The sequence below is a fragment of the Nerophis ophidion genome, linkage group LG27, assembly GCF_033978795.1.
Source record: "Nerophis ophidion isolate RoL-2023_Sa linkage group LG27, RoL_Noph_v1.0, whole genome shotgun sequence".
NCBI lineage: Eukaryota > Metazoa > Chordata > Actinopteri > Syngnathiformes > Syngnathidae > Nerophis > Nerophis ophidion.
Window position 1 is genome coordinate 8,373,378 of NC_084637.1, and position 26,832 is coordinate 8,400,209.

At 40.4% G+C, this 26,832-nt stretch overlaps 1 protein-coding gene across 1 annotated transcript in view; it reads right to left on the reverse strand.

The window, feature by feature from the left end:
* Positions 1-3,764: 3,764 nt before the first annotated feature.
* Positions 3,765-26,832, reverse strand: part of LOC133544570 (sodium/potassium-transporting ATPase subunit alpha-1) — a 52,029-nt gene continuing 28,961 nt past the window's right edge. The window contains exons 3-23 of the mRNA XM_061890051.1: positions 26,536-26,595; positions 22,964-23,065; positions 22,772-22,873; positions 22,572-22,685; positions 21,193-21,327; positions 21,002-21,119; positions 20,634-20,902; positions 20,255-20,563; positions 19,773-19,907; positions 19,507-19,702; positions 19,261-19,436; positions 19,048-19,184; positions 18,736-18,886; positions 18,475-18,643; positions 18,244-18,398; positions 18,049-18,172; positions 11,462-11,607; positions 11,263-11,393; positions 11,083-11,184; positions 10,913-11,004; positions 3,765-4,113 (exon numbers count right to left, since the gene is read on the reverse strand). Coding sequence (XP_061746035.1) covers positions 4,085-4,113; positions 10,913-11,004; positions 11,083-11,184; positions 11,263-11,393; positions 11,462-11,607; positions 18,049-18,172; positions 18,244-18,398; positions 18,475-18,643; positions 18,736-18,886; positions 19,048-19,184; positions 19,261-19,436; positions 19,507-19,702; positions 19,773-19,907; positions 20,255-20,563; positions 20,634-20,902; positions 21,002-21,119; positions 21,193-21,327; positions 22,572-22,685; positions 22,772-22,873; positions 22,964-23,065; positions 26,536-26,595 — 2,952 coding nt within the window. The 3' untranslated portion in view covers positions 3,765-4,084. The remainder of the gene's footprint in view (positions 4,114-10,912; positions 11,005-11,082; positions 11,185-11,262; positions 11,394-11,461; positions 11,608-18,048; positions 18,173-18,243; positions 18,399-18,474; positions 18,644-18,735; positions 18,887-19,047; positions 19,185-19,260; positions 19,437-19,506; positions 19,703-19,772; positions 19,908-20,254; positions 20,564-20,633; positions 20,903-21,001; positions 21,120-21,192; positions 21,328-22,571; positions 22,686-22,771; positions 22,874-22,963; positions 23,066-26,535; positions 26,596-26,832) is intronic.

Here is a 26,832-nt window from a genome sequence, read left to right on the forward strand (position 1 = left end):
TGCGGCTCCAGACAGATTTTTTTTTTGTATTTTTGGTCCGATATAGCTCTGTCAACGCTGTGGGTTGCCGACCCCTGGTATCGGCCATGTGGGCTACTGCAAATAGGGGGCGCTGCAAGGATGAGCGGAGCAAAAGCCTCGCAGTATACTTAGACATTAGGGAAATTGTTTGACGCTCAATAAAAAAAAAAAAAAGATGAAAATCTCAGGAGCTGTACTTAACTGCTCACACGTATATAAAACCCAACTACTGAGATGATCAGAGATTATCGTCACAAATTGGCAAGAACTGCAAATGCAATGAGGGAGGCTGTGAGTGCCAGATGCATGGATACACTAAAATGCACAATTGACTAGGACTGCAACAAACGATTATTTTGATAATCGATTAATCTGTCGATTATGACTTTGATTAATAATCGGATAAAAGAGACAAACTAAATTTCTATCCTTTCCAATACTTTATTTTAAACAACAGCATACTCGCACCATGTCCCTTAGACTTGCCAAATAAAACAAGGCAAATGTTACAAAAATTTAATTTTTTTTTATAAAGTGCACCATTGTCCTGCACAATAGCAATAATTTTGCTTAGGAGAATTTCAACCTATTTCAACCATTCTGCAATGTTGGATGCTGAATGTCTTTCCTCTAGTGGCATGACTTCATGTTCGATTTGTCTCCAATGTAGTGGCATGTATTGCCAAGGTAGGCAACACTTGTCCACACATCAGTAGCGAGAGCAATTTTGCTCTGGGTGGCTTTTATGTCAGTCTACACTGCATGAATGTCTGCTCGTACTTCCTCTCCATCAGTTTGGTAAAATGGGTCCTCGAGAGAAGAGTGTAACCAGGGTTGAGGACGTGAATCATTTGTCTAAAACCTTCATCCTCCATAATTGATAGTCGCCTCACGTCAGTTACCAACATATTCAGGATATCATCAGTCAATGCAGCCGCTTGCTGCTGTGTGAACACTTTCCTTTGTACCAAGTCTCTAATGCTGGCTTGTTTCTTTCTGAAATGAGAGAAACCGTATTATGGACGTACATAGTAGCATCATTTACATGTAAATGATGCTTTTATGTCAGTCTACACTGCATGAATGTCTGCTCGTACTTCCTCTCCATCAGTTTGGTAAAATGGGTCCTCGAGGGAAGAGTGCAACCAGGGTTGAGGACGTGAATCATTTGTCTAAAACCTTCATCCTCCATTATTGATAGTCGCCTCATGTCAGTTACCAACATGATCAGGATATCATCAGTCAATGCAGCGGCTTGCCGTGGTGTGCACACCTTCCTTTGTACCAAGTCTCTAATGCTGGCTTGTTTCTTTCTGAAATGAGAGAAACCATATTATGGACGTACATAGTAGCATCATTTACATGTAACTCAATACATACCCAGTTGATTTAATTATGAATTTCTGACGTAGAACACAAATACGCCACCACATTGAAAAAACAGCTACATTAAATAAATGGACATTGGAGTTGCAGAATACAACAATAATAACATCAGATCAGAACTGGATCAGATATAGTACACGTTTCTGTTCTGAATAATTAGGCTGCCTGTGATTAATAGCATGAAATATTCCAGCACCTTCGAAACGTTTAGTTATACTAAAGTGTCACTCAAGTAAATAGATTTTTATAGCTTTATTGGGCCCGGCTGCATTCTTCCATTATGAAACCAACCTGAGATATTTCTGTCCGTTACGTTTATTTCAAAATTGGTAAACGTGCGTTTTCTCTCTCAAAATGGAGTCAAATGTGCCGTAGACACATTATCAGCCCCGCCTTGCAACAAAGACATAACATTAACGTTACTCAGAAAAAAAGCTGAACTTGTTAAGACGGCGCACTATCCAAAAAGTTCCTAACACTCTGAAAGTTAATACACAACAGTTGCTGCTGCGCTTCCTTAAAAAAAAAATCTCCTCGTTAACAAAAGATTAATAACACACAAAGACCGACACAACGGATCAATATACTCGGACTATGGACTAAAAAAAGTTACTAACCTGAGTTCTTCCCTTCATCTATGGCTCCTCTTCAGGTGCTGCCGAAGCAATGTTGTCCTTCCGCACCACGCGACGTCCATGCTGCACGTTTTGAAGAAAACGATCTTCCTTCAAGTCTTGAAAGTAAAGTCTTCCGACACTTTGGACGACATATGTCGTACACTTTTCTCCATTGAAGCAATACCTCGAGATGTTTCTCAGCTGAACTATCCGTACTGTAGTTGTTGCAACCCTACAATTGACAGTTGGGATAGCCGATCAGATCACAAGTTTTTGACAGTAGTCCATCAAGGTAGCCTCACGTTGAACGTGACTGTGATTGGATACTTGTCACGCCCAAGTATCCACTCTCAAGTTATGATTTACAAAAGCAGAAAGTGGCACCGGAGCCATACCCGGCCAGCGGAGAAATCAGTGGTATTCCCTTTTTTTAACCAACAAAGAAGCAAAGCAAAACATGGATTAGGGGGCATATATTTGCAAGGGCATTTTCAAGAAGGATATTTAAAGGGAAACTAGATCTTTTGAAACGAGGTCTGCCGACCCCGGAAACGAGTTTAGCTGTCCTGGCAGTGAAATGGTTTGCCCGTCCCTTCCCCTCGAATCAACCAGTTAAGGGGGGAGGGGTATATTTCCCCCTAGATTCACCAGGTCAAGTATTTCATAGTGTGTGAATGTGAGTGTGGTCTGTGAATGTGAGTGTGAATGTTGTATGTCTATCTGTGTTGGCCCTGCGATGAGGTGGCGACTTGTCCAGGGTGTACCCCGCCTTCCGCCCGATTGTAGCTGAGATAGGCACCAGCGCCCCCCGCGACCCCAAAGAGGGAATAAGCGGTAGACAATGGATGGATGGATGGATGGATGGATGGATATATATATATATATATATATATATATATATATATATATTTATTTTATTATATATATAAATAAAATAAATACTTGAATTTCAGTGTTACACACATAACACTCATCTACTCATTGTTGAGTTAAGGGTTGAATTGTCCATCCTTGTTTTTCTAACCATATGCATGTACAGTAATGGCAGTATTGTCCTGTTTAAGAGTGTCACAACATTGGTGTTAGGCAGACGAACTGCTTTACGGTAGACGAAAATGGACTGCTGTTGTTGTGTGTTGTTTTACCGCGCTGGAAGGACGTTAATAAAACTGCCTAACAATAAACCCACATAAGAAACCAAGAACTTGCCCTCGATCACTCTACAGTTATAACGTCATTGGGCAGACACGCTCTATATACACGTCAATCAGGTCTGCATGGAGCTGCAGGGGGCGTGGCCTGCAGCGCCGCCTGAATTTTGGGAGATTTTCGGGAGAAAATTTGTCCCGAGAGGTTTTCGGGAGAGGCGCTGAATTTCGGGAGTCTCCCGGAAAATCCGGGAGGGTTGGCAAGTACGATACCGACCCCCAGACAATTTTTTTTCTATAAATGTGGCCCCCCGAGTCAAAATAATTGTCCAGGATGGTCTATAGCGAGATTAAATAAATGAAGTGAACTCTCTCGTCAGTCATCCACTCGCTTTTTGTCTCTGTGGGTGGAGGTGGGACCGCTGGAATATAAAGTTGCAGAGTTGCACTGTAAAGTGACATAGTATGAATTATCCAGACCACCTCCATAATCAAATTGTTCTTTATCCCATATCCTGAATGTTTTTTTGACTCATGTCGTGAACTAAGTAGCTGAAAACCCCCCTCCAAAAAACAAACACCAGGAAACATGTGGGACCTGACTCAAGCGCATTTTATTGAACGTTTATAACTGTTAAAAACATGTATAAAATTGGTCCTGTTTCAGAAACAAGGCACGCATAGTCAAAGTCAATGTTCAGTGTTCATGTCATTATTAGCATTATCATATATCAGCACGTTCCATCTCGGTTTTTATCTAATAGTAGTATCAAGCATTCGCTAATATAAAAACACGTTCCGACGGGGGGGAGGGGGGTTTATTCCCACAGAGGTTAACATTTTATTCCGAGCAGCAAGACAATATTCATGCAACGACGGGGAGTAGATGCAAGCTGACAGGCTGATGTGTCTTTAGTAGTAGGTCTCTCGTTCCACCCAACCTGCAGATGAGAGGAGAAGACACACGTCGGACTGAGGCCGTGTCCACGCCAACGCGGAGACTTTCAAAAACACATATTGGGGTTAAAACTAGGGATGCACCGAAATTAAAAATTTGTGGCCGAAGCCGAATAAAATTTAAACGCTTGGCCGAAGGCCGAATACCAAATAATGAATGCAGTTTTTCACAATTTTTTAAATACTGCATACATAGCCTAGAATAAATGTTTACACATGTTTTTCAAATAAATTGTTTATTGAATATTGACATTTTTTTAATATTCCAGTAGCCTTTGCTTTTCAAAAAAAGCACAGTTTTTCATTTATATCAGGCCTTCAAACAAAAAATGCATTCCAAAAAAAAAATAAAGTGCATTAAAGTGGATAAACCCACAACAAATGAATTATTGTCTTTTTGGCAAAAATCTGCTTAGCCACAGTAGATATGCTAATAATGCAAACAGAAGGCTCAAGTAAATCTCAATTAAGTGTGTGCTTGTAACCTCATACACTTATACAGGTAGCCTACACAACAGGCTAATAATGTAAACAGAGGCCCCACTAAATCTCAATAAGAGTGTGCTTGTAACCTCTTACACTTATACAGGTAGCCTACACAACAGGCTAGTAATGTAAACAGAAGGCTCAAGTAAATCTCAATAAGTGTGTGCTTGTAACCTCATACACTTATACAGGTAGCCTACAAAACAGGCTAATAATGTAAACAGAGGCCCCACTAAATCTCAATAAGTGTGTGCTTGTAACCTCATACACTTATACAGGTAGCCTACAAAACAGGCTAATAATGTAAACAGAGGCCCCACTAAATCTCATTAAGTGTGTGCTTGTAACCTCATACACTTATACAGGTAGCCTACACAACAGGCTAATAATGTAAACAGAGGCCCCACTAAATCTCAATAAGTGTGTGCTTGTAACCTCATACACTTATACAGGTACACAACATATCCCAACGTCACCGCGTCACTGCACGTTGGTTGATTGCGTCACCGCGTCAAAAAATTGCGTCACACGCCACTATTCGGCCTTGTTTTTAATTCATTCCACCGAAGGCCGAATGTGGCTTTTTTTGCCAGATTCGGCCGAATATATTCGGTTACCAATTAATCGGTGCATCCCTAGTTAAAACCATCTCCATCCACATAAGTGTAGTGTCAAGTGTCTACACTAGGGCTGCGCGATATGGCCTTTTATTAACATCTCGATATTTTTTAGGCCTAAATCGCGATACACGATATATATCTCGATATTTTGCCTTAGCCTGGAATGAACACTTGCTGCATATAATCACAGCAGTATGATGATTCTATGTGTCTACATTAAAACATTCTTCTTCATACTGCATTAATACATGCTACTTTTAAACTTTCATGCAAAGAGGGAATTCACAGCTAAGTCAATTTACCAAAACTGTATTTATTAAACAGTTATTAAGCAGTGGCACAAACATTCATGTCATTTCAAAACAGAAAGTGCAAGATTGTCAGAGACTTTTTAAAACAAGCTAATAGTGCACTTTTGTGCATGATGTCACTTCAAGAAACTCTTCAAACTGGAAGTGTTTACAAAGTATGTGTTAATGTGAGTGTGAATGTTGTCTGTCTATCTGTGTTGGCCCTGCGATGAGGTGGCGACTTGTCCAGGGTGTACGCCGCCTTCCGCCCAATTGTAGCTGAGACAAGCGCCAGCGCCCCCCGCGACCCCAAAAGGGAATAAGCGGTAGAAAATGGATGGATGGATGGATGGATGGATGATAAACATTCTGATTTTATTCATCCATTCATTCTCAAAATATTTTTACTTATCTCATCGTATGGAATAAAACTTACTTCACCAATTATTTATTTTTATTGTGATTACTTATTACTTATGGAGTATACGTTGTGAATACATTGAGAACAGGAAGTGAACAAAAGTTTTAGCAACTGTTATGTAAAAGAAAAGGGGTAGGATTAAATAAGCTTTGCTTCTTCCTACTCCTTTTCGAACATGTTGAAAAGAGAAACTGGAAATTGTGATGTATCATGTTGTATGCTTGCATGTTCGAAATAAACTCAAACTCAAGATGACACATCAAAACAACACTAAATTAAAGTGCACTTTTTGTACAGAGCACTACAACATTTTAAAACAAATAAAGTGCACTTTTGTGCATGTCACTGAGATGAGATATCAAAAAAACACTAAATTAAAGTGCACTTTTTGTACAGAATGCCACTACATTGGTTAAAAAAAAATAAAGTGCACTTTTGTGCATGATGGCACAAAGATGACATATCAAAACAACACTAAATTAAAGTACCCTTTTTGTACAGAATGCCACTACAGTGGTTAAAAACAAATAAAGTGCACTTTTGTGCATGATGGCACAAAGATGACATATCAAAACAACACTAAATTAAAGTACCCTTTTTGTACAGAATGCCACTACAGTGGTTGAAAACAAATAAAGTGCACTTTTGTGCATGACGTCACTAAGATGACGTATCAAAACAACACTAAATTAAAGTGCACTTTTTGTACAGAGCACTACAAAATTTTAAAACAAATAAAGTGTACTTTTGTGCATGATGTCACTAAGATGAGATATCAAAAAACAATAAATTAAAGTGCACTTTCTGTACAGACCACTGCAAAAGTTTAAAACAAATAAAGTGCACTTTTGTGCATGATGTCACGAAGATGACATATCAAAACAACACTAAATTAAAGTGCACTTTTTGTACAGAATGCCACTACAGTGTTTAAAAACAAATAAAGTGCACTTTTGTGCATGATGTCACAAAGATGACATATCAAAACAACACTAAATTAAAGTACACTTTTTGTACAAAATGCCACTACATCGGTTAAAAACAAATAAAGTGCACTTTTGTGCATGATGTCACAAAGATGACATATCAAAACAACACTAAATTAAAGTGCACTTTTTGTACAGAACGCCACTACAGTGGTTAAAAACCAATAAAGTGCACTTTTGTGCATGACGTCTCTAAGATGACATATCAAAAAAACACTAAATTAAAGTGCACTTTTTGTACAGAACACCACTACAGTGGTTGAAAACAAATAAAGTGCACTTTTGTGCATGATGTCACACAAGATATTTCAATAAGTGTCACATAAAAATGAGCTGCATATCAGATAGTGTATGTCCTACGGTGTTGATGTGGAAATAGTTGTTTCAGCATTTTGTGGGTGTGGCACCGAACGGAGATGTTGACATGCGAAGTAAGCACTCTTCATTCTCTAGCGGGTGACTTTTCAAATGATGCTACAAATTAGCAGTAATGCTACTTTTTGTAGCAACGCTTCTACTGCATAAATGTTGAACACATTCCCGCTTGAAGCCAAACCACCGCCAGACGATGGACCCCCTGCTGTTTTTCTTGGGAATTAATTCTTCCTCCATTTGTTACAAGATTCGCACCTTCTCTCTCTCGTACAACCACTCGCTAGCATCACAGCTAATGTTACCATGTCGCAACTTCACGTGACAGTATGTGACGTATGTAAGAAGGTGCGCTTGTTTTAAGTCTCTGTGAGGAGAGACAAGAAAGAGTGAGAAACGCATGCAGTTTAATGCCAGCAGCTAAAAGCAACTGTGTGAGAACGTATACTCGAATATCACGATGTAGTCATTTTCTATATCGCACAGAGACAAACCCGCGATATAGCGAGTATATCGCCCAGCACTAGTTTACATATAAACGCGTACACCTGCTGTCATGCACTTTTTGTCCAATCAGAAGCCAGAAAAAAGCAGCAATAGCTGAGTTGGTGCAGCAATACAACTCCTATTATGTTTATTTTGATATACCAGACTCTAGATTCTAGAGGCACATTCGGCTCTTTAGCGGCGCCCTGATGACTCCATGGAGTTTTTTCAAAAATGTATGGAAATGGGGAAAAAAAAATAGGGTGAAAAATATGTTTTTTGTTGTAATATGGTTTCTGTAGGAGGACAAACATGACACAAACATTCCCAATTGTAAGAAAGCCCACTGTTTAATAGGATTGTGTTTATGCTTCAGTGATGAGAGTATTTGGCGAGCGCTGTTTTGTCCCACTAATTTTAGCAGCCTCTGAACTCCCCGTTAGTTTGTTTACATGCATAACCTTCTCCGACGCTGCCACAGAAAGACGTGTATTTTCCACTCCTGCTTTGTCTCATTTTGTCCACCAAACGTTTTATACTGTGCGTGAATGCACAAAGGTGAGTTATTGACTTATTGGAGTGCTTGGTCACAAGCTAATCGAGGCAAACACGCTATTTCGGCTAGCTGTATGTACATATTACATCATTATTCCTCGTTTGTAGCTATATTTAATTTCCTTTACTTATGTCCTCTGTGTATTTAGGTTATTTTTCCATGTTCCATGACACATTATCCGTATGCAATATTGGCTGCATGTCTGATAGTTGTTTTGTGTGCCATGTTGTTCCAGACCTCAGCAAACGTTATCCAGCTTGCAAAGATTGTCATAAATCCATTAGAAGAAAACAGCCTGCTGTTTCCTTTAACTTGGACACACACATCTATACCTTTGGCCATTCTAAGACAGTCCTTTCCAGAAGTTCTCACCCTCTGAGTAGTTTTACAAATGTTTTCCAATGTTGTAAAAATGTGTAGAATAAATATTACATTTCAACATTTCTGTCAACGAAGATTTGCGTTAGCCGGCAACACATAGTCATTTTGATAGTAGGCTAATATAGCTAATTAGCTACTTACATCATTGTTCCCATCATTACAACACCTATATAAGTGTTTTATTTTTTTGTGGCTTCAGACAGATTACTTTTTTGTATTTGTGGTCCAATATAGCTCTTTCAACATTTTGGGTTTCCGACCCCAGTACTAGACGTGCAATGGCACGTGCATTATCTTTAAAACCAGCCCGCATGTGCACAGAATCCTGGGAACATTATTAAAGAGCGAGTGCACGCCTGTGCTGCAGAAAACCAACACTCATAGAATTAACACATGTTCAGCAACATGGTGATGTAATTACATGTGCAGTGACGTGTACATTATTTCTAACATCAGCACGCACTAACGAGCCAAGGAAACCATTTTGCATGTTTAAAGGAATTATACAGCATTTAATCATGGATACAGTGAAATGGTAGATGTGTAAAGAAGTGTGTATTGTCTTTAACATCAGTACACACTACAAGTGGACGCTACAGTTTTTTAAGCGCAAGCACAGTCGCACAGGCAAGGGGACAAGCGGTAGAAAATGGATGGATGGATGGAACTGGACTAAAAAAAATAAGATAATGTTGCGCCTTTCTTATGACAGAGAGCAAAAAGTCTTGCTTATCAAAGTTGTTCCATCAGCTGGAAGCTCGACAGCAATCATATCCGAAACAGCTGAGTGTCGCAAAACCCATTTCGATGTACCTTTTTATTAATGTTGAGGTAAAAGAGCAGCATATTTATGTTCAAACTATTATTGTCCCGATACTAATATTTTGGTACCGCTACCAAAATTATTCAGGTATGAAGAGTGATTACTCCGCATGTCAACATCTCCGTTTGGTGCCACACGCCCACACCATCAAAATGCCGAGGCAAACATTCCCAGATCAACACCCAATGAAAAAAGATAGTCAACAACAAAAGGAGATAATTATCGCAGTAAACTACCACATAGAGAAGGACGAACACTATTTGATTTTCTATTATGCAGCTCATTTTTATTTGACAGTTATTGAAATATCTTGTGTGACATCATGCACAAAAGTGCACTTTATTTGTTTTAAACTATTGTAGTGGCGTTCTGTACAAAAAGTGCACTTTAAATTTGTGTTGTTTTGATATGTCATCTTAGTGACTCTTAGTGACATGTACTCTAGCCTTTAAATAGACTCCCTTTTTAGACCAGTTGATCTGCCGTTTCTTTTCTTTTTCTCCTATGTCCCACTCTCCCTTGTGGAGGGGGTCCGGTCCGATCCGGTGGCCATGTACTGCTTGCCTGTGTATCGGCTGGGGACATCTCTGCGCTGCTGATCCGCCTCCGCTTGGGATGGTTTCCTGCTGGTTCCGCTGTGAACGGGACTCTTGCTGCTGTGTTGGATCCGCTTTGGACTGGACTCTCGCGACTGTGTTAGATCCATTATGGATTGAACTTTCACAGTATCATGTTAGACCCGCTCGACATCCATTGCTTTCCTCCTCTCCAAGGTTCTCATAGTCATTATTGTCACCGACGTCCCACTGGGTGTGAGTTTTCCTTGCCCTTATGTGGGCCTACCGAGGATGTCGTAGTGGTTTGTGTTGTGGTTTGTGCAGCCCTTTGAGACACTAGTGATTTAGGGCTATATAAGTAAACATTGATTGATTTATTGATAGTGACATCATGCACAAAAGTGCACTAATAGCTTGTTTTAAAATGTCTCTGACAATCTTGCACTTTCTGTTTTGAAAGGACATGAATGTTTGTGCCGCTGCTTAATAACTGTTTAATAAATACAGTTTTGGTCAACTGACTTGTTTCTGATTTCCTTCTCTGCATGAAAGTTTAAAATGGACATATATTAATGCAGTATGAAGAAAAAATGTTTTAATGCAAACACATAGAATCATCATACTGCTGCGGTTATGTGTATCAAGCGTTAATTCAAGGCTAAGGCAAAATATCGAGATACATATTGTGTATCGCGATATTGCCTGAAAATATCGAAAAATGCCATATCGCCCAGTCCTACTTCAACTTTACGAGAGCTTGTGAAGTCGGCAGAAGGTTGTTGGAATAATAAGTTCATGAGCTCACCTCCTGGGCTGCGTCTAATGATCAGCTTGCGGATTTCATCATAGATAAAGATGAGCAGGGAGTACGGGAAGGCGCAGAACCACCAGTTGGGCCTGGAAAAACGGGTACGTACACACGACGTAATTAGATCCTGTGTGCCGATCACATGACTTTATGGCGTCCCTACTCACTTGAGAGGATACATTCTGAGGGCGACGTCCATGCCGGGGCAATAGGAGAGGAAGGCCGCCAGGGCAGTCTCCGCAAACAGACCAAAGATCAAGATCTTGTTCCTGAGTGATGTAAACATCATGGTAGCATCAATACAGTCAGAAAGACTGACCAAGCTTCAAGTGTTCGATTTTACGGACTTCATGCCCTGCTGGAAGACAGAGTTCCTCCTGGTCTTGCAGATGATCAGATCGGCCCACTGTACCACCACAATGCTGGCGAAGAAGGCCGTGTGGCAGGTGAACTCAACGATCTTCCTCTGCTCATAGGTCTATAAGGACAGGAAAAATAAGGACCTGCCATCGTGACAAAACAATATGTGCTGTTGGTTGCACTGACCCACTGCTGCCCATAGCTGTCTTCCAGGTCGTTGCAGTACTTGTTGTCCCAGGAAACGCGGATTCCGAGCAGCGTCATAGGCAGGAAGCCGTTCTCAGCCAGGATCACAAAGTAGGTGAAGAAGCCTGCAAGCGCCTGGATCATGCCTGCCAGCGGTGACATCATTGGAGGCAGAAAACACATCACAACAATTGGCAGAAGGACAATTAATGATGTAGAAAACTTCTGATAAACGACGTATCCTGAAACTGAATGCAAGATCAATACGTGATAATGTTAGCCAATTAGTCTGGTGGTCTTTTGGGCAAATTAGAGTGGGAACATTAATCAGTCTTCCAGTGCAAGGAATTATAAGAATCCTGTAAGATGAATAATAGGACAGTTTGGTTTTAACCCTCAAGGGACAAAGGCAGACTAGTTTGTCCTTTTAGTCAATTATTTCTGTAGTTTTGGCTATATTGTGTGTTGTGTTACTCTAGTATACATTATTTTTCCTAAGAAGGTTTTGTCAAGTTATATTTAAAAATGCCAGTGAAAAACTGGTACAGAATACTTCAAGGCCAAACAGGACATACAAGTGCTTCATTTATTAAACATTCCAAAAAATATACTCTTTCTTAGCTAAAACATCTCAATCGACTTCAGCCCTAAACAATAATAGTAACATTTTTTTGACCCTTTAAAGGCCTTTTAATCAAATCACAGTAAACACTTGTTTTACGCACTCCTCATTGTGTGAACTTATAGATTTACAAATCACAGACCAAATACAAACATGCTTCGGTGTTTGAATCTATCCTCCATGTACGTCCATCTATTGATGAAGTGAAGTGAATTATATTTATATAGCGCTTTTCTCTAGTGACTCAAAGCGCTTTTACATAGTGAAACCCAATATCTAAGTTACATTTAAACCAGTGTGGGTGGCCTGGGAGCAGGTGGGTAAAGTGTCTTGCCCAAGGACACAATAGCATTGACTAGGATGGCGGAAGCGGGAATCGAACCTGCAACCCTTTAAGTTGCTGGCACGGCCACTCTACCAACCGAGCTAAGCTGCCCCATTGATTATGGGATCTCTGTGCTTATTCGGTCAGCACAAGTGCTGCTCTTAGTAATTGTGCTACTTTTTGATTTTAAGTATTTTTTTAGCCTTTTTACTACTCAATATGAGTCCAAACAAAGCAAAGTGTGGTTTGAAACATTTAAGAGATATCCACAGCGTTGTCAATACTGCCTCCTCCCCTGACCTTCCCACTTTCCTTCTGCAGCAAGTAAATAAGATTGACAGAGGAAGTAAAGAGGATGTTATTTTTTATTCCTAATCATTGGAGCAACCTGGTTGTTGAAGTTAAGGAGTTTTGTGATTATATATTGTGCACCACATGTCTAGCGATCGTGTGTGTGCGTTTGTTACTTGTTTAGTTTAGTATAGTTAAGTTTATTAGGATCCCCATTAGTCTACACCGCAGTGGAGACTATTCTTCCTGGGGTCCAGGCAGAAAACATCACACAATCACAAAACAAAAGATTACAAGTTCAGTATAACATGATCAATAATAGATTTAGTAATACAAAAATAGCAAAAACAAACTAAAAAAAAACTTCGAGTTTACATAAAATGTTCATACCAAATATAAAAAGAGCAACATAAAAAAAATATATATATATATATATATATATATACTTTTTTTTTGGTTGCAAAAATAAAGGAACCAATGGCCTATAATATACACATTAGTGTATCAAAGACAAACAATAATGGATAAAATATGAAAAAGTACAAACAAAATCAAAATAATATCAATATCAAAACGATAACCAGAAACAAGAATGAATTTCGCCGAAAAATAAGTCAAAAGAAGATAAACGAACCAGTCATGACATTAGGTACAATCTACAATAATCTTTCTGCAATAATTCTCTCAGTCTATTCTTAAAACCCACTATGCTGGTGATTGATACCAGATATTGTGGAAGTCGATTTCAGTAAGTGATTTTGTTATACATAAGTCTTTTTCAAAACATCAGTTTGGTACCATAGTTGTGACTGTCACGAGCAAACAACAGCTAAGAATTCAGATAAGCAGGTTTATAGTATGTATAGATGTTTTTAAAAAATAGAATCAAAGCGCTTTGGCTCCTTAAAAAGAGGGGTAGAAAAGCGCTATACAAGTACAACCCATTTACCATTTACCATTACAAGCTTTAGTCTTCCACCAACTCTCATCCATGACAGTTCATTATGCATCATCTCAATGCCGGTCCGAAATCGGCAATGGCGATCTGGTCTAACAGCTCTGTTTTGGGTAAGCTGGATGTTATTTAGTTCTTGTTTGGATGCATTAGACCAGATTGCTGGGTAGTAGTCAAGATGTGACAAAACAAGAGATTGTATAACTTGCTTAGTAGTTGTGTTAGTTAAAAAAAATAGGCACTTCTTATGAATGAGAGGCTTCTGCTCATTTGTTATGTCAAGCGGGGGACAGTTAAGGTAGTGAATTGAAGTGAATTATATTTATATAGCGCTTTTCTCTAGTGACTCAAAGCGCTTTACATAGTGAAACCCAATATCTAAGTTACATTTAAACCAGTGTGGGTGGCACTGGGAGCAGGTGGGTAAAGTGTCTTGCCCAAGGACACAACGGCAGTGACTAGGATGGTGGAAGTGGGAATCGAACCTGCAACCCCCAAGTTGCTGGCACGCCCACTCTACCAACGGAGCTATACCGGTAGTTGCTTTTTGATTTTTTTAAATAAATAAAAAAATGTATCCATCATTCCCATTATGTTTGTTTGATATTTAATACGGCAGTGGTCGCAAACCTTTTTGAGCCCAAGATCCCAGGGCTCAGTCTAAAAAAAAAAAATAAAAAAAAAATCTACCCCCGCTACCCATGTTTATATAAATATAAATATATATAAATAAATATATATATATATATATATATATATATATATATATATATATATATATATATATATATATATATATATATATAGGCCCTGTGATGAGGTAGCGACTTGTCCAGGGTGTAATCCACCTTCCGCCCGAATGCAGCTGAGATAGGCAAGCGGTAGAAAATGGATGGATGGATATACCTTTTTCTCATTGTGTTTTTTGCTGTTTTCACAATTTTTATTGGTGTTTTTTGTAACGTGCCCATATGGCCAATGACAAACAAGTGACAGGCCCCTGTGCTGCACTTTGGGAACAACAACTGTAGAAGCTAACTGTTGGTGGGTCTGTTTGTCACTCTCGTGGGGTATTGCTGATGTCATATTAAAACATTTTTTTTTTAATACTTTTGCGATTGGCCGGTAGGGTCCCAAAGATCGACTCTCAATCGCGAACGACGGGTTGGCGACCCCAACAGTACTGTTTAACACTTTACATTGTGTTCAAAAGTGTTCAACTTTCACTAAAATATGGACTTTTGTCGACGCTGGAACCAACATTCCCTCTAAGGCAGGGGTGCCCATTACGTCGATCGCGAGCTACCAGTCGACCGCGGGGGGTGTGTGAGTCGATCTCGAGCCAGGCTTTTAAAAAAAATAGACCTAAAAATTAGTGATCATCAATCTTCACCAAGACGTCACTTAAATGACATACAGAGTCTCGGAAAGCTGGCGTGCACAAGCGATCCCTCAGAAAGCTGGCGTGCACATCAATTGTGCACGCCAGCTTTCCGAGACTCTTATTTTGTTAGCGCAGGCAGCATGAAGCAGGGCTTTTATTGTGAAGATAGGAAATGTGCAGACGGCCTTTAGAGTTTTGACGGAAGGGACGGCGCGAAAGTCTGTTGAAATAAAAAGTGTTTCTCGCCTTCCTCTCTGTCATTTTTTCATAATAATGAACTGGCAGCAGCCAGCGTCATCTCACAAGACCCTCGGGTGCCGTGAATGTCAATCAAGCAAGCTACGGAATTTGCCGCCAATGTTTTTCTTGTAAAGTGTATGGAAGCTGGATGAATTAGATGCCAAAAACCAACCACTTTCATGTGGTATTGTACAGAAAGGACAACTTTTTTTCTCCTCCATTTGAAAATGTGGGCGTTATCATCATTACTGTCTGATTCCAATCAATGCAAGTCATCAGAATCAGGTAATACACCAACTTATATTCTTGTCTTCGTGAAAGAAAGACATCTATATGTGTTACACATGCTTGTATTATCATTAAACACATTTAACTTGTTTACAAAAATGTCTCTTTCATAAATAAATAAATATAAATGATATATATAAATGAGGTAGATCCACTCGAGTTGGTCAATTGAAAAGTAGCTCGCCTGCAGAAAAAGTGTGGGCACCCCTGCTCTAAGGTGTGCACTTGCGCATTGCTCACGCGTTCTCTGCACACGGAAAATCTCTGCCACGCACAAAATCAAATAAAAAAATAAGCGCATAACAGTTTTCAAAGTAACTGACAAGCGGCCACAACAGAGAAAACAGTTTTAGTCATCACTGTCCAATTATTATAACGTCTGTTGAGACGCTTTAAGGAGGACATGACATCCATTGATCCCTTTATTGAACAAAACTCTCAACTGTCGGCCATAAACATATTACTAAAGACATTGGTAAAACATTTCCATCTAGCAAAACTGGTCTTTTTCTGCTATCCAAACCCGACCCAAATCAAATTTGTCATCCGTCATAACAACAGCAGCCGCTCGCTCTTTCTCACTTGCGCCAACACATGCACATATGGCACTTAGCTAGTGATGCATTTGCAGCCACACAAAAAGAGAACTCCAACACCACACATATTGTGTAATGCTAGGTCGTTACATTATGATTTACCAACAAAATGGGCTTTTTCTAATGTCACTTATTAAGAATCTCAATTTACAAATATTAATCATGAAATGCTGTTATTATATTAAAGAAATACTAATACAAATATATATTTTACAAACATAAATTAATGTACACATGATTACAAGCTTACGTCTCATTGTGCAACATGTGAATGTCTTAATGGGAACTAAATGCGATATCTGAAAGGGGTACAAATTAATTCCAAAGCAGGACCCCCACCCAGAAGTACAACACTAGTACACAGCTCATGAAAAACAACATTTTTTGTTATTGTCATTGTAAGTGGGCCAAAACACTTGTATTAGAAAGTAATGTAATGGAAATTACTGCTGTCCTTTGTTTATAATATTAAAAAATGTAACTTGTTATTTAGTCATGTTTGGGACAGGTGTGCTGCTTGTGTGGCCACAGTGTGCATGTCTGGTGATTAGATTAGATTAGATAGTACTTTATTTATTCCGTCATGCTCACACGTGCTCCACTGAATGCTCAGGGAGTTTTTGCGTTGGCTTACACACATGAAAAATTAGAGGAAACATTGGCTGGAACCCATTCTTCACGTTTACATGGTTTCTTAAGAAGAAATTTGCTTTCATCCATCCATCCATCCATCCATCTTCTTCCGCTTATCCGAGGTCGGGTCGCGGGGGCAGCAGCCTAAGCAGGGAAGCCCAGACTTCCCTCTCCCCAGCCACTTCGTCTAGCTCTTCCGGGGGATCCCGAGGCATTCCCAGGCCAGCCGGGAGACATAGTCTTCCCAACGTGTCCTGGGTTTTCCCCGTGGCCTCCTACCGGTTGGACGTGCCCTAAACACCTCCCTCGGGAGGCGTTCGGGTGGCATCCTGACCAGATGCCCGAACCACCTCATCTGGCTCCTCTCGATGTGAAGGAGCAGCGGCTTTACTTTGAGTTCCTCCCGGATGGCAGAGCTTCTCACCCTATCTCTAAGGGAGAGCCCCGCCACACGGCGGAGGAAACTCATTTCGGCCGCTTGTACCCGTGATCTTATCCTTTCGGTCATGACCCAAAGCTCATAACCATAGGTGAGGATGGGAACGTAGATCGACCGGTAAATTGAGAGCTTTGCCTTCCGGCCCAGCTCCTTCTTCACCACAACAGATCGGTACAACGTCCGCATTACTGAAGACGCTGCACCGATCCGCCTGTCGATCTCACGATCCACTCTTCCCCCACTCGTGAACAAGACTCCTAGGTACTTGAACTCCTCCAATTGGGGCAGGGTCTCCTCCCCAACCCGGAGATGGCACTCCACCCTTTTCCGGGAGAGAACCATGGACTCGGATTTGGAGGTGCTGATTCTCATTCCGGCCGCTTCACACTCGGCTGCGAACCGATCCAGTGAGAGCTGAAGATCCCGGCCAGATGAAGCCAACTTAAGAAGAAATTTGCTTTCATTTATGCACTCTATTTACAAACCATGTTCGAGAACCAATTAAGTTAGTAAATGGAGGTTACGCTGTATTAAATTATGTTAAAAAAATTAAGGAATAATACAGCTAATGTTCAGTATAAGCCTGTTGCCTGACTGTATTTTATTTATAAAAAAAAAAAAGGTACAGCTTGACTCCAAACTATTTCTGCCTTCGTGACCAAAGTGGTGATCATCTCCAAACACACAGCTCTCTATCAGCACTGGCCTATTTCTGGTGTGTGCCGCTCTTTTAGTTATCTAGGACATTGATAACTAGACGCCAGAAGAATCTCGCAAAATATACAGAATTATTAGTAAGGATTATAAACGTTACCAATCTGTCCATAAGCGATGCTGATGAGCCTCTCGTTCACCAGTTTGTCTGTTTTGGGGTTTCTGGGCTGCCTCTTCATAATGTCGCTCTCGGCTGCTTCGTAAGCCAATGAAATAGCAGGAACCTTGGCCACAAATTACACACTTTAGCTATGCACAACTCAAACATACAACAGCAACTCAAGAAGACACCCACCATGTCAGTTCCCAGGTCGATACAGAGGATGGTGACAGTTCCCAGAGGCAGGGGGATGCTGGCACAGATGAAAAGGAGGAATGGGGTGATCTCAGGGATGTTACTGGTCAGAGTGTAAGCGATAGACTTCTTCAAGTTGTCAAAGATCAAACGACCTGTTCATTAGAAGGCAAATGTTCATGAATAAATAAATATATGTATAGCTTAGTCAGCTTGGGGGCGACAAGTCACCTTCTTCCACTCCTGTCACAATGGAAGCAAAGTTGTCATCCAGCAGGATCATGTCAGCCGCTTGCTTGGAGACATCAGATCCAGCAATCCCCATGGCAACGCCGATATCGGCCTTCTTCAGAGCTGGAGAGTCATTGACGCCATCACCAGTCACGGCAACAATGGCTCCCTGCAGGGTGAGGAAGGAGCAAAGACCAATAGAGATTTTGCGCGACAGGTTCTTGGGTGTTAATGTCGCACAGAGACTACTGAATTTTGCACCTGTCGCTGGCAGCCCTCCACAATGATCAGTTTCTGCTGTGGTGAGGTTCTGGCAAAGACAATCTCAGTGTGGTACTTGAGGATGTCGTCAAGCTGCTCAGGGCTCAGATCCTTCAGGTCCCCACCGTGGACAACACAGGCCTTCGCGTCCCTATAGCAAACTTTAGGTCACCTATTCACCTATTCAAAGTTCTGCATGCACTAAAAGATAGTATGTGTGGAATTATATATGATATTTTAATTACGTGGGGGTTGATGTACTCTGGATGAGACATAAAGATGGTATGTATCTGGGTTTCCTTCAACCAGTACCTGGGGTTGACCTCATTAATTGGGATGTTGAGGCGTGCAGCGATGTCCTCAACGGTCTCGTTGCCTTCAGAAATTATACCCACACCCTTAGCGATGGCCTTGGCTGTGATTGGATGATCACCGGTTACCATGATCACCTACAAAAAAGAAGTGTCAAATCTTGTAAAACTGCAAAGCTGTATTGACCAAAATAGTGGAGTACCAAAAGCATACCTTGATTCCAGCGCTCCTGCATTTGCCGACAGCATCGGGTACGGCGGCTCGAGGAGGGTCGATCATGGACATGAGGCCGATGAAGCACAGGTTCTCCGTAGGGAAGTTCACCTCCTCAGTGTCAAAAGCAAAGCCCTCTGGGAACTGGTCATCCGGCAGGTTGAAATGGCAGAAACCTAAAAAAAAATAGCTCATCAGTCTTTTTGCTGCATGAATAATGAGTTTCACTATTCCACTTGTCCTTACCCAGAACTCTCTCGCCCAAACCTCCCAGTTCCAGGTAGGCGTTCTGGAAGGCGTCTTTCATCTCATCATCCAAAGGCTGTTCTTTACCGTGCATCATGATGGAGGAGCAGCGGTCTAATATCCTTTCTGGGGCACCTTTCATGACCAGCAGATGGTTGGACTCGCTTTCAGCCGCGGAATTTTTATGTATAGACAGCTGGGAACAGTTGGAGCATTAGTTGGAGCATTCGGACACTTTCTCATTCTAAACTGGCCTCTCCATCTACCTGGTACTTGTTGGTGGAGTTGAAAGGGATTTCTGATATTTTGGTATTTTTCTCCCTAATTTCTTGGACTGATCCACAGCACAGCTCAATACATTTGAGGAGGGCGGACTCGGATGCATCACCAGCCACATCTCTCTGGAGAAGAAAACATTAACCACCTGCCATTAAGACAAAGTGCAAGCCTTGCAGATGGGAAAAATAAAGAGTGGTGTTTGAAATGTAAGGAAGGAAATATCCAACTATTTTTCATGAAAATTAGAGAGAGGATAAAAAGCACAAAGGTTATTAGTGGTACTGTTTATATTTGCTGTTATAAAACAGAAGTGATGCCAACAAACATTGGAATGAACATCCAACACCACTCTTTCTATTATTGGAAAATAACATTCGGGATTTTTGTTCCACAAGTTAATTATGTCCCTGCGGAATATGGCTTTGTTGTCAATTTCAAAGCGGAAAGAATATGAAAACAACAATCCTACCTTCAGGATTGGAAGACCACTCTGCTCTGCCAGGAAAACAGCACGGTTACAGAGGCCAGCAATTCTGGCAAGAGCAGCCCAGGTGGCGGAGCTTCGGTCGAATGAGGTCCCGCTCTGGTTCTCAGTGGTGTCAGCCTCATGGATCTGGTTGTCAAACCACATGTGAGCCACTGTCATCCTATTCTGGGTCAAGGTGCCGGTCTTGTCCGAGCAGATGGTAGAGGTGGACCCCAGGGTCTCCACAGCTTCCAGGTTTTTTACCAAGCAGTTCTTCTTGGCCATACGCTTGGCAGTCAGTGTCAGGCATACCTGGAGAAGAGAGACCTGGTCAGAGACCTGGAGGCCGGAGAAGGTTTATAAATGTAATGCAAGAACTCACAGTAACGGTAGCCAGGAGACCCTCTGGCACGTTGGCTACAATGATGCCAATGAGAAAGATGACAGCCTCCAACCAGGAATACCCAAGGATGAGAGAGAGGACAAAGAAAGACACGCCCAGGAAGACAGCAACACCAGTGATGATATGGATGAAGTGCTCAATCTCGATGGAAATGGGGGTGCGCCCAACTTCAAGTCCAGAGGCAAGCGTGGCAATACGACCCATGACTGTTCGATCACCGGTGCTGATCACGATACCTCGGGCAGTTCCTTTTGGGAAGGTAAAAAAAAATTCACATTTTCATTGGTGTATTGCTCTTCTTTGAACACACTTAATTTCTGTTTGCTCGACAGAAGCTTGGTTGCTACCTTCTACACAATTGGTGGAAAAGAAGGCGATGTTCCTGGTCTCCAGAGGGTTCTCATTGGAGAAATCTGGAGTTCGGGTCTGAGGCTCTGATTCACCCGTCAGGGAGGAGTTGTCCACCTAGGAATAATCACATTGTGAATTATAGCACAAACACAACAGAAAAAAATATATTTTTAAAAATTTTTTTTACCTTGCAGCCATGAGCAGAAATAATCCTTAGATCAGCAGGGATCCTGTCTCCACCTTTAACCTCCACTAAATCTCCAACCACTACCACCTCGGCATTGATGCTCATCTTTTCACCATCACGGACAACCAGTGCTTGCTATGAGACGGGCACGATTGACACAGACACTTAAGAATCGTCTTTATCTGTAAATTATGAAACATTAAAGGGGAATTGTACTTTTTCGTATTTTGCCCATAATCCACAATGTTTATGTGAGACAAGAACACATGTCTTTCTCTTTTATGTGCCTACCAAATAATAAAGACTACTCCTGGTATGAGGCAGCAAACAACGCAAGTAATGGAATCAATCTACTTTGTCTATAAAGTGCTCTTAAAAAACACCCAGCAATGGCCGACAACACTCCTTTTACATGCCATGTCCTTCATATTAACCAAGCTATAGCAACACTGTGATTGTAAAAGCCAAAACAGAGGAGCTTCTTTTCTGGCATCATAAATCATTGCTTTCACTGCTTCTCCAACCACGAGCAAGTAGCTGGCTACCAGCTCGAGGTGCCAATAATGTTAGTTCCGATCCGTCATAAAATAAAATAAAAAATAGCTTAAACTGCTTATTTTCTATTGCCTTTGAGTTAGGAAAAGTTAATGCTAGTTTATAAATCATGACTTTTACCTGGAGTAGAATGACAGGAAGTTTGTAAATCCACATGCTACCAACTTAAAACTATATGGCTCTCAACCATCTCAACAATGCTAGGAATGATTTTTGTTTTATCTGAGGAGAGAGGATTATTCAGATTTTACCAGCTCATGTAGAGCACAAGTCCTGTGCTGAAAGATACAAACATCCCATCAGTCGGCATCCCAGTTAACATTCTAAGTCACCATTTTACGTTCTTATTTTAAACATTTAGCAATAGTGCGACACGATAATGCTCCGAGGCTCTCACAAAGTCTGCAATTAATATTAGCAAAACCAGAAAGTGCTTTCTATATTTTTGTTGACATTGCTTTCACAGTGCGCGTAGCAACAAACAATACCAATGCTGTGCGCTCTATGAAATCAATGTACCCAGGAAATAATTTATGGTAATGCTTAAAATTACTAAAATACTGTAAGTATTACATGTTATCATGAATGTGCCCGTTACTACATTATATACACACTTACAGCGAGTACCTGTATATAAAACTGTGTTGGACAGTTTTATAGGGCTTTATGGATGTAATAAATCATATATATATATTACTTTAATTGCAAGTCCCCTTTTCCTAGTAGTTTTCACTATTTAAACATGTGTTGTGGATGATAGGCAAAATTAAAAATAAGCGTGGTTCCCATTTAAAAAGGTGCTGTAAAAGAAAATAATTGGGTACCTGTGGGACTAGGTTTTTAAAAGAGTCCATGATCTTGGAACTTTTGGCCTCTTGGTAGTAGGAGAAGCAACCAGTGATGATGACAACAGCAGAAAGCACAACACCCAAGTACAACTGCAAATAAACAACATTTAGACCTTCATCACCTTTTTAATAACCAGCTCACTGCTTCATTTCGCCTTTTGTAGAGCAGTTCATACGTTATCATTGGCGGGTTCATCCTCCATGGCTGCCTGGATACCGTAGGCCAAGAAACAGAGGATAGCCCCAGTCCACAGGAGCATGGAGAAACCTCCAAACATCTGCATGAAGCAAAGGCAGCCTCAGAGCTCGCATGCATTTCTCAGACTAAAATATCACAAAGCATACGATAGTTTGGAGACAGGGGTTACCTGTTTGCAAAACTTGACCCACTCCGGGGTGGTCGGGGGAGGAGTGAGGGCGTTGGGCCCATCTCGAGCCAGATTCTCAGCTGCCTTAGCACTAGTCAAACCCTAAGGAGAGAGTAAGCTCTAGAGTTTTCCATCTTCTCACCATTTTCACCCACAGATCAACCATAAAGAACTTCAGTTATTCTGTAGCTCATTGTGAGCATGCCAATGCACTGGCACATATTAATGTTCAGGGGGACCAAAGGTTCTACTATTCGCATAGCAACAGAAAACAAGGGTTACCCCCTCCTTAATCAGCACAGAGAGGAGGTGAAGGGAGAAGATAAAGTAGTGTCGTTGAAAAAAAATCAGGACAGACGGGGGCTTTTGCGGCTGATAAATTATTCACTTTGCCACTGCGTGTGCAGGGACACATGCATGTGCAGTTCTAGGAGACCCCATGTATAAAGACACTGATGATCTATTCTCCTTGATCTTCATTGCATGCCCAGAAGCAAATTTGCATGAATTGAGGCTCGTCAGGATGTTAATTTCAGGAGGTATAAAATCAAATGTATCTTCAAAGTTGGGATGGTCTAAAATCTATATCGTGATATATATTGCAGCGTCCTGCGATAAAAATATACATCACAATATATTATTTGGTATGCAAATGATAATACAATGCAACCATTTAAAACAATGCTCCAAATTTAGCTGCTGATGTATGCGGACACATATTGCATCTTTTCCAGTTATATTAATTTGTCGAAACTATTATCGAGTTGCTAATTTACCGTTAATAGCAGGTTACTTTCTTTTGAAACATGGTTCTATCTAAAATTCTGTTAAAATGTGGAGAACACATTAGTTTTGGGTAATACTAGAAATTTGGATATTAATCCAATACCAGGCAGTTACAGACCTGTTTTGCCCATACCAGTACTTAATATGTTGAAGATCATTGAATAATTACATTTTTGATCACAATTCTAATCAGACAAAAACACAGAATGGCGGTGTAACAATATCTATTAAATTTTTTTTTACCACTATCGGCTCTGATTCAAATCCTTAGTTTTTGCCTGTATAGCCATCCCCTGTCCAGAACTTATTTACTTAGTTAACAACAACAAAAATGACAAAGGATTTTCTGATGATGAAAAATATCGATCTAACCAGCATTGCATTGACCATATACTAAGTATTGTTAGTGCCTATATTTGTATCGAGCCGCCTACCTTTGTTTACATTCAAGAGCTCTAGCTTGCGAAGTTAGAAGTTCTTCTCAAATTGTGGGGGGGACGGGATGCTGGGAGCGGGGCGGGGGGTCGCGTGTGACCCCAGGGAATATGCTTTATCAGTATAATGGTAAGGCTGCACGATTAATCGACATAGAATCGACATTAAGGTTTTAATCAGTGTGATAAATCAATGGTCCCCAACCACCAGTCTGGGGACGCAGAAACATTAAATAATTTATAAACGACAGCATTTTCTCCGACTAACTTACGCCTGTCCCACTATATACAGAAATAAGATTGTTTATACATGTATAGTAAAACTACTCATAGGAAGTTGCCATTCGTTATAACTTGGTGACATGATACAATGCACATTAATGAACATATCAAATATAAATGTGAAAAATAGTATCCAAAGGCTGATTTCCATCAGCAGTCCCCAGCAGGTTGATGGTAACCTGCTTGGGATCTCATTGCAAAGAAACAAGCCCAGAGCTCAAACTCATTCAGTGCTATAGAGAGTTGTATTTTTGCTGTATTTATCTGGCACAAGTGTAAAGCTGTTCCCTAAAAATAATGCCCGAATTAAACCGTCCCGTGGTGCAAAAAAGGTTGGGGACCCCTGTGATAAATGACCGCAAGAGGGGGATATCATTTTTAATAATCGGCCGTCACTGGCATTTGAGTGACAGACATGTTCGCCAATAAGAATTGTTGAGCCTTGCGTCTTTTGCCTCCAGGCCAATCTAAAATGTTTAAGGAAACAGCAAGTGTGTGTGCTCTGCAATGGAGGCAGCCAGTATGCTAATAATAAACACCACTTGCTACATGGAAACATTTTAATGCTGACTAGGGTCGATAGTTAAGTCAATCAAATGAACAATAAATGAAATTGAAGTCAAAATATGTTTGCCTGTATCTTTGTTTCCTAAGTCAAACAGGGAAAAAGAGGTGTCACTCTGTGCATCACTATCAGCACCTTAGCAATTGTATTTTAAAACGGAATTAACTAAACAGAGTGAGCCAGTTAATTTCAGTTTCAGAGCATGACGTAGACAAAAGCTCTGAGTTTGTCTGCATGCATAAACCCAAATATTTCCAAAGTAAATTATTGCACATTGTTCTAATGTGTGGGCACCTTGAGACAAGAATATGTTGATTGGCATTCTAAAAGTAACATCTCTTCCTTCACTAATTTTCGCAGTTGTAGGCATTTGTATGTAAAAAATATAAAAATCGATAATTGATTTGCAATTAGGTTGTTTTTTTGTTTTTTTAAATCGTACAGCCCTATGTCATGCTTCAAATCCCACTTCGAAAAGCTGTGCATTAAAAAAATTTTGACATTGTAACCATCAATCCTGACTTCATTCTAATAAAAAAAATAATCAGCACAATTTTTTTCATTCACTTTTGTAAAAGTGTCTGATATATTGAGCTCCTAAGTTCATGTTGCTGATCAGTTTGAAATTTTTACTACTTGTTAAGTTTATTCAATTGCATTTTTCTAGTATCAAATGGCTCAAGTCGGTCAAAACGAGTATAAAGGGATTAAACATTTTGGGGGAATTTCAGGCAAATTGATGCAAACTGTGTCTGTTACAGACAAAAAAAAACAATGTCAATAAAGTTATTTGTGGTAAATTGATCTATATTTCTTTCTTTTGTCTCATGTCAATAAAGTTAAAATGTTATTCAGAGGTGTACATCATACTATTTGTAGTCAGGAGGGAGCACAGATTTGTTTTTCTTCTAAGGGGGGGCGTATTGTATTAGCAAATCCTCCTACGCTGTGGAGTGTAACATGTTCAGTTATTCCTCGTCCTCTAGGATTGATTCTTGTATGAAACATAGTTTATTTGCCATCATTTAGGTGACTATTGCCGACTTAGAAGTGGCTTTGCACTGTGGAGGGAGGGACATTAACCGCTAGCAAGAATGATACAGTGCAGAGGGCGCATTCGTTTGCTTGCCACTGTGAAATTTGCAGGACACAGAGAGAATGTGAATTTAACATGAATTATCTATAACGATAATGTCAAAAGCTCTACCATATATCATCTGTATCGCACAACTGTAGTTCAAAGCTTTGTCTTATGTTAGAATTGTGCAAGCCCAGTCTCACCAAGTCAATGCTTTTTGGTAACAAGGCATCAACAAAAATCTTCCATTTATTTAATGCTGAAATTATCCCTCTTGGTTTGAAGGAGCTGTTGTACTTGAGCTGAATCGCAGCACTTTTACCGCGCATATAAATTACTTTCAAGCAGATTGTGTTGTTGGCAAACAGGAGGTGTCTATCATCTTGCAGGTAAAGTTATATCAGATGTGGAGAGAAACACATCTCACATTGGTGAGGTCTGTTCCATATTTCCGATTGAGCTCATCCAAGGTCAGCTTGTGATCATCCTGCAAAGAAAAGCAAAGAATACAAGATTTAAGCGCCAAATATCGATGACATTTACAGCACATTATGCATTGGCATCATGGTTGTATATCGACTGTTTGTGAATGGATAAGGAACGATAAGACAAAACGAGGAGGGGAGGATGTATGGAAAAAGATGTACAACACAGACAACAAAGGGGCGCTTTGACAGGAAAAATAATGGAGGCTCATTGGAAGCTGTCCAGTCATTCTCCTAAA